At 40.5% G+C, this 9121-nt stretch overlaps 1 protein-coding gene across 1 annotated transcript in view; it reads right to left on the bottom strand.

The window, feature by feature from the left end:
- The window catches only part of vps37d (VPS37D subunit of ESCRT-I), a 52071-nt gene extending 49102 nt beyond the window's left edge, over positions 1-2969 (bottom strand). Inside the window, exon 1 of the mRNA XM_084940897.1 lies at positions 2730-2969. Within this exon, the coding sequence (XP_084797023.1) occupies positions 2730-2852 (123 nt within the window). The 5' untranslated portion in view covers positions 2853-2969. The remainder of the gene's footprint in view (positions 1-2729) is intronic.
- Positions 2970-9121: the final 6152 nt, after the last annotated feature.

Here is a 9121-nt window from a genome sequence, read left to right on the forward strand (position 1 = left end):
ACCAACTTGCTCAAAACTCCAGGTTTTAATTATATCTACGACACAGAGCCAGGGTCGTTTCTAATGATGTGACTCAAGCTTCTCCTGTCTCAGTAATACTGCGTTTTATGCTGCTACAATGCAGAGGTTTGCAAACAAAATGCTAAATAATTGCATTTCTTAATTATTTAGCGCCATCGATTTAAGCGCACTTGCAGTGTTTGAGGATGACTAATCCACAATGGTTACGTTTCAGTGAACACGCTGTTGTTGTTACTCTACCCGTGGCTGTGAAAAAGCACTGCAATTCTATAGCTGCTGAATCCCAACTGAGAGCCTTTTCTGTTTGAGCAACCCCGAGGCAAAACTCATCCGAATGGGGCCCAAGAAAAAGACGTCTGGTTACAACTGGTGTAGAGCTGTCTGCAAGTGTCTGATTCATTAGATCCTAATGCATCAGCCTGATCTCACAGAAAAACACACAAAAACCCCAAACAACTGGGCTATGGATGCACACTCTCCATGGCAACCACTGGCTTTAACCCAACCAATGCTCTTTTTCTAAACTAAACTGATTAGTGTTTAATCCCCAAAACAAACCCAGCTGCCTTCCGCCACCAAGTCTCCAAACCTTGCTTTCCTTACACCTGGTCCCTGCACCTACACCTAATCTACCTACCTTTCATCACATGAGCCAGCTCTTTCCCTTTAAAGCCCCATGTTCACCCCCCATCTCTCTCGATGCCTTCTAACACGGCTTCCCCATTTCCGCTTCCTTTGTCTTCAGCCAACAGTAACACAGCTTCCACCGGCACCCTGTTGGACAGCAGCACCAGCGGTTGTTAACCCAGGCCTCAATCCGGTACAGAAATCTAATTTTTGACAATCTGCATGTTTGTAACCCTATCCATTTATCCGGGCTTGGGACCAGCTCTAGGAGTAGTATTTAGTCTGTTAAACCTAAGAGATAGGTGTGTTTAGGCATTAAAATCCAGTTTCTTTTGTATTCTAAACTAAAATGAGCAGCTTGGTCATCTCTAAACCTAGATGGTTTGATATCCTAAACGTTACTAGTGTGTATTGCCTAAACTGAACAGAGCAATTTTTTTTAGTCCCTGAACCTAACCCAGAAGCTTTAATAGCCATGTGAATCATCAAATGGTTGGCTTGGGTCAGAGCAATGAAAATTTTGTCATCAGAGGGTAACTGTGTTTTGTCCATGGTGAATTTACATTACAATGCACCAAATAAGCATGCGCCCCAGGCAGTGGACTTCAAAGGAGTGTAACAGCAGTTTTAGCTGTTCCGTAACAACTACAGAGTTTATTTTTATTTAAGTCTTTAACCCTAACAGAGTAGTTTTCAGTGAGAATTCAAAGCATGTTTTATTTGATAATTCATTTCATTTTTCCATATATTAATAGTGTTAAACTCTGACATGTGGGACTCAAATGGTGGTCTCTGATGTGAGCTGTAAATGATTCACTAAACCAACCAAACCACCCAGCCTCCGAGTGTGGACTTTTTTGACCTTTAGGGGAAAATGTTAATGTCATGTAGATGGACACAAATCATTGCATACCAGACTGATCAGATGTCTTAAAAAATAATGTTGGAAAATGCATGTTCAGAAACACAGGTCAATACATTACAGGTCACGAGTATTTCAGGAAGTGGTGCGAAACTGTGTTGAATATGCGGATTTCTTGAAAGCTTGGGTAAGATAACACGCGCTAGCTAGGTGAACATGAGGTTTACCATAACTAAGTGATGGAAAGATGAGTATGAGCGTGTGTCTGTGTGTGAATGTCAGGGAGAGAGAGGGAGAGATGTGGTGTCGCTTGACACCACAAAAATCACCACGCAACCCCCCGGGAAATGCGCCTCTCTAAAGTGCAGAGTGGTAACTCCCTTTAGAAAATGTCCAATTTATATTTACCACGGTTCCACGCAAATTTACAGAAACCTACAAACACGACTTCGGGCGTTTTCTAAAGACTGGCTACCACTCCTCAATTCGGCTTGAATGCAATACACCAACATGCAGTTTACTGCAGTAACACAACTCTTTAATGAAGTACTGCCGCTTAACTTACAATTGTGTCTCTTGAGCGAATAGATTAAGAATATCCAGTTTTAAAAGTGGGAATTTTACTCGGATGTGTAACGTTATGTAAATTCAAATATCGCCGAACTAAATAGCATGTAATTACTTTCATTTTTCTCTCAAAGTCATCTTCCACTTCGAGTTTAACCCCACACGCAAATGAAAAAAATCTGCAATGCGAGATTTCTAAAAGGGAATTCGGAGCGAGGACTCAAGCCACATGACGGCGCGTATGTGGGGGGGCTTCAAGACCACGATACGAAGCTTCCTGTCCAGTGAGAAGGTTTACAGACTGAAATAAACCACTTGTACGAACCAAACACAGAGATATCCCAGAGTTTTACATTCGCTTCAGTAATTAATCATTCACCGCAAATATTAATAGCGCGGAGTTTAATGAGAACGAATTGGAAATCCGACCGCTCGCCACGCAGACAATCGATGAGCCGTGCACTGAAAGCTGGGTTGTTTCACACACCGCACACCAAATATGAGGACCACAAACAGCAGAATATTCAGCAATGACCACAAACAAACCCCCAAAAACTGTGCTAAAAAACAAGAGGTACCGCTAACGAAGCGCCAACACAGAGCAAATTACTCTCGGTACTTTGGTTCTTGGGGGAGCACGGAGGATCCCTACCTTCTCATTGAGGCGAATGATTTGGTCCATTTTGTCGTCGTTTTGTAAAAGCTCCCTCAGCTCACTCGCGCTTAAAGCCCTGTAGCCGTCAGGACAAGTGCTGGCCTCCTTCAAGTTGGACATTTTATTCCTTGAAATTGCGGCTGAACACGGCTGGGAAACATAAAGTCCGCACAGCGGTTACATCTCTGCTCACATTGGAATGCGCTACAGCGACCGTCCCGCACACAGCGTCTACCAATCAGCCGTCACGCTTCCTGTCAATTCCTTCAAAATAAAACACCTCCACCGCACTGACATCAGGGGCGTTTACAAGGGGGTGGCACAAGGGACCTCCAAAGAAAATTAGATTAATTTTGGTAGACCATCTTAATCATTAATCAGATTAAACATGAACTAATTTAAGAACACATAAGTAGTAGGGGTGCAACGATACACAAAATTCACGGTTCGGTTTGGTCTGGTCCAATACTTTGGTGTCACAGTTGATATTTTTTTGATACAAAAAATGCCTTTTTACTTTGTCATATCAGGACATATCAGGTCCCCATAATGACAATCATGTGCTAAGGGCTGTCTCGGGTAAAGTTTGTAGCATGCGTGCTTGTTGTTTTTGTCTGCTTCCACTTGTCTTTGCACTAGGATGATGTCGGAGTAAATGTGCAGTCATATTCGTTGTTCCCACTAGTGCTGTCAGCGTTAATCTCGTTAAAATGACATTAACACCACAATGCGGCAAATCTCCATTAACGAGTTACCGCGGATCGCCCCGTGCGTGGGGCTGGACAGCGTCAACACGTTAACAAGCTAACTGCGCTAACGCACTAGTTCCCACCAATTGAGCATTGCGTGGCTCATCCGACATACTGTTTTACTTTTGTCCATGACACGCTTACCATCAGGGTCATGCTTCACATGAAAACCAAGATAGTTCCAAACGCCAGATCTGAACGAGGATGGGGGAGGTTCAATTTCGGGTAGGTTGAGATAGTTGAGGCAGTTGCCATGTTGCAACGAGCTTAGCTTCTGTCTTGCTAGCTTGCGCTGCGCTCAGTGGATCTGCACTCCACGGTGCAGCCTAGGTGGAGTAGTCGAACGCAGATCCACTGAGCGCTCAACACAGACAGCATCGTCAGAAGAAAAGTTGATAAAATAAATAAAAAAAATTGTATTGTTCATACATATACGTACCGAACCGAAAGCACTGTATGAACGGTTCAATATCAATACGAGTATTGTTGCACCCCTAATAAGTAGGTCCTATAGGAAGTCTCCACTATAAGGCACATGGAAAGGAGACCAGAGTTCATATGCTGTAGCACGAGTGTTCTGTAAGAATAGGAGGAAGTGTGGCAAAATTTTGGCATTAGATGGCATAAAAGATGGACGTAGCATCACACACTTGTTATAATGTCTCGTTATGGAGCCTGAAGCTGAGAGTTTTTACCACTGTTGAGCCCACCCTTGATAATCCTCCTTTCTGACTTGTAGAATAAACCAAAGGACCATAATGAACTTTGTGCTCTACTGTATATGACTTCTCATTTTCGCAACCAGATGAGTCGCCTCCTGCTGGCCGTTAAAAAGAATGCATGTTTAATTCACTTCCGTGCTGGCTTTTGCTTTTTTGAGAGCTGGAGGCTATGTCCATCTTTTACTCCATCCATGTTTCAGATCTATTATCAGCTCAGGTGTGGTTGCTCGGGTAAAATCCTTAATAGTATTTCAGCTCATTTTTGTTCGAGTGGTCTGAAAGAGAACTAGACTCCTGCACCTCTTGTGCGCTTTTAGGCTTTAGAGGATTTATCCATGACAGGAGACTCTGTGGAGCAGAATCCAGCAGCATAAAGAATATTAGAGGAAAAAGCTCAGATAAGACGGATTTATAGCAGTGGTGTTTCACCTGGGAGAGTGGGATGGATGTGGTTTGAATAGATTTCTGCCTGTTGCACCTTAAACTAGACTTTGTTTACCAGAGTGTGCAGTCTCCCAAAGCCAAACACAGCACACCTGGCATGCACAGATACTGTAAAAAGCACACATTCAGAATACAATACAATCAATACAACAACAATCAATTAACCCTTTAAATAATTGAAAGTAGAATCGTAATAAAATAATGAGGGCATTAAAGCTACACTTTGGCACACAGCCTGAATATCAGGCAGCTGAAGGCCACCTTATCACTTTGTTCCAAAAGACACAAGCACTGCATGTAGAAACATGGCCTCCTCCTCATTCATTTTAATGAACCCTCTGCATTGGAGCAGCAGAGCGCTGCAGACGCAAAGGACTATGTTAGAAAATAAAATGAAAAGCAGAGTGTTGCTGCAAAGAAAGCTGGCTCAAGTTTTGCAACATGAGAACATCCAGAAACACTTTATCTATCTAGTCCACTCAGCACTTTGCCAAAAAACATTTGCACATTTAGAAGCATAAACCATTTCATTGGTTATTGATTAAACATTTTAATGATTTTCACTTGGTTCTGTTTCCCAGGAGCTGGTATACAGACTATATTAATATATACTTTTTAAATGTAAAACAACCTTTAACCTCAATTTGATATGATTTTCTTCCAAAATTGTGTCTTATTTATCTGTGTGAAACTTGCGTGTTTAGCTCTGATTTAACTTCCGTTTCAGACCTTTCAACATAAAAGCTACTCGTTTATGGACGACAATGACAAACTTCATATAAAATACAAACACGTCTCTGACCAGATCATTAAACTTGGGTTTCATATATTTAATCAGATCTATTTATGATTTATAAATCTATGTCAAAGCTTTTAGTAAAGGATTTATATCACACTACAAATTAGATGTGAGCAGATGAATTTTTAACGTCACAGCTATAACATCTGCTTTGAAAGGACAGGTGAAAAATAAATAATATCAACTTAAAACAGGGTGATAAAGATATAAAATGTATCTGTAGATTAGAAATTAAAATTATTTACAAACACTACACGTTAATAAACACTAATACCTATATGGGAGCTTATAGCATGCAAAAGCAGTGTTAGTCCAGGTGTTTTAAATAATTGTAGTTGTAAGATTCTAAAACAAAATATGATTTTACAGGAAAGACTTGCATCTTGCATTTGGCCTTTATACAGAAGCTTTTTTTCTGCATTTGTTTTACTCCCTTCATAAACTGTTTGTGCCACCACATCCTTTAAGATCCTGTAAACATCTGAGACAACAAGTGAGCAGTGACTGATGTCTGAGATATCAGCGTCTGTGTGTTGTTTGCGGTTTCATTGCAGATAAACTTGTTTCGTGGTTTCAGCTGCATAAAAACTTGAAGGTTAAACAAGGTTAAAATTACTTACTCTTTAAAAAAAAACCATGAAGCCCAAAAAGTAAGTCTGCGTTTTTTGGTAATTACTGTAATCACTGTCTTATAGACATTTTAATTTGTCGCTTTAATAACTGTGTGTAAACCATTTAGTAGTGCGTTATAGATCATTTGTGAGTCACTTTTAAAGCGAGGCTTTAAATCATCAGGAATAGCTGACTGTTTGATCTAAAAATGCTTTTCAACCTTTAAGGGACCGAACCCTTTACTTACTAAAATCACAAACCAGGGTCGTTTGAGGTTAAAGTAAGTACTTCACACAGGAAGTACAAAGCCCTACTGTATGTTAAAATAAACAGCCTATGAGAGGGCTATGTGCTTCCTAAAAGGCTAGAAAAATGCTATGCTCACCACTGCCCCTAGAGGCTGAAGAAAATTGTGCATGTGATTAGTGCTGCACAGGCATGGTGAGTGAGGCTATCAAGAAGCTCTTTGTACCTCTGCAAGCTCGTGAAAAATAAAGGTATTTCAATACTTTTACAAACCTATCCTTAGTGCCTGGATTGTGATGTTTTAAGAAACTTGTTGTACAGTACTCTGCAAAGTCTTGAGCCATCTCTCATTTCCCTAATTTCTTCATATTTTGCTAGGAGAGTTCAGTGATTCATTGAAACATCTGCAAACATACATAGAATAAATTTCTTAATGCAAAAACAGAGTTTTTACAGTTCTAACATGCTTTAAAGTCAATATTTGATATGTCCACCTTTATTCTTCAGCACAGTCTGAACTCTCATAGTCACGTAGTGTTCAGGAATAGTTCTCCAGGCTTCTTGAAAGACATTAAAAGCTCTTCTTTGTATATTGGCTGCCTTTGTTCTGTTCTCTGTCAAAATGATCCATCCCACACTGCTTCAATAATGTTGAGGTCTGGGCTCTGGGGATGCCAGTCAATGCTGAAAAAGAGAGTCGATGCCACTCAGAAGCTTTCCAGATCCACGGTAGATCAGAATCGGATGGTACTTTTCCGTATTCATATTTCCATCAATTCTGATGAGCTGTCCAACGGCACTGTCTGAAATCCAGCCCTAAACCTTGGCAGAGCCTCTTCCTTGTTTTCCAGATGTTTTCCAGTTGTTTAGGTCTGTTAGCCGTGACAAAACAGGAGAAATTACAACAAAATTGAAGACTCACAGCTGAACCCAGCACCCCTGACTGCTACGGTAGCTGGCTGCCACTCTTTGCAGGGTGAGTTTCTCTTTCTTCCTTTTGGATAAAGTTTTGTGGTCCCAAAGTAGAGAACAACAAACTTTAAATAGAGTTTTGTTCCAGCAGCGATCAGTCAAATAAAGAAATCATAGTTGTGCGGCATAATGCTATGTGGCCTCTCTGTTATTTTATTTAATTATGTGTTTTCAGTCTATTGTATCATGTTTGTCTTATTGAAAATGTGCACGAGCACACACGGCTGGCTCATAATCGTCAAGCTCTCCTGCATGGATGCACTGATTATGATCCTTCTGAGAGAAACAATAACTGCTTTCTGTCTGTGGCTGCCTTGTCTTCGACACATTTTCTTAAAACCACAAAAAAAAGCGCATGAGCTTTGTCCACTGAAACCAAAGTTTATGCGTAAAACCTCTGTTTGGCAACAAATGGCGCAACAGTCAGCAAAAGTGGTGACGCTAAGCTTGCTGCAGCCAACTGTAATGTCAGAAAGCAAAGTGAAACCAAACCAAACTCATTTCCTGACTCATCAAAATCAAAGTGCTGTCAGAGTGGTCAAACTGAGGGCTTTTCTGGGGGGGGAGGGGGGGAGGGTTACATCAAAATTGCATAAAATGCAAAGAATAAGACAGTGAATAAGAACTCAGCGTAAAGAAAACTGCATTTAAACCTGTTGTTTGAGGTACTGTGTCAAAATAAAAGCACTCATGACTGCTGCTGGCATTTTACGACTTGTGATATTTAATCAAAATAAAAATGCTCACTGATCAGGGTTCATGTAGCATGTTGCAGAGGTATCTGGGTGACATTAAACCACTTAACAACAATAATAGTCCAGTGTACTCAAACTATGAATCATGCCCCTCCAATGAGTCACAAGAGGAATCTGAGGGGTCCTAATATGCAAGAAAGAAGAAAATATATAAAAAATACATAGATTCAGTTAACTGTGTGATCATTTATAAAGGTTCTCATATAAATCGTACTTGTTATTAATCTCTGTCTCTCTTCCACAGCATGTCTTCTATCCTGTCTTCCTTCTCTCACCCCAACTGGTCGCAGCAGATGGCCCCGCCCCTCCCTGAGCCTAGTTCTGCCGGAGGTTTCTTCCTGTTAAAAGGGAGTTTTTCCTTCCCACTGTCGCCGAAGTGCTTGCTCATAGGGGGTCATATGATTGCTGGGTCTTCTCTGTATGTATTATTGTAGGGTCTACCTTACAATATAAAGCACCTTGAGGCAACTGTTGTTGTGATTTGGCGCTGTATAAATAAAATTGAATTGAATTGAACTGAATAAAAAAACATAATGTCTAGTTGATGTTAATAAGTTAATAAGCTAATTACCTTCAGCTGACCAAGTCCTTTATAATTCCAGCCAAGTAACTTTGTCATTGGAGTCTCATCATTGAGCTTTAGAAGTGTGTTTATTGTGTGTTTAATTAGCTCACCGCTGTGTTGCAAAGGCCTGTTAGAGGCCTGCTAAATTCTATGATTCTGCTTTACTTTTCATCTACATAGAGACAGAACATAAAAGGAGAGGGGTTGGAGAAGAGCGAGCAAACTAATTGGACCTCCTATTAAATCCTGAGAATATGTTACAGTTCCTTGAGTCCAGCTAAAGTTCCTTCACCTGCTGACAAACACCTGTGGGTTCTAAAAACACTTCAGGGACAGTTTTTGCTTTGTGTTTGGTGTGAACTGAACATAATACATCATCGCAAGAACAGACTGGAAAACTGTCTGCATGAGGAAACTCGTCGCAAAAGGTGCTGAATCCTTATTATGAACTTATTTTCTGTAAAGTATAATAAATTGCATTTACATTAATATATATATTGGTATGGTGCAAGAGTCATATAAACG

This window comes from Perissodus microlepis, chromosome 10, assembly GCF_051167445.1.
Source record: "Perissodus microlepis isolate ML-2025 ecotype Zambia chromosome 10, ASM5116744v1, whole genome shotgun sequence".
In the NCBI taxonomy this organism is placed as follows: domain Eukaryota; kingdom Metazoa; phylum Chordata; class Actinopteri; order Cichliformes; family Cichlidae; genus Perissodus; species Perissodus microlepis.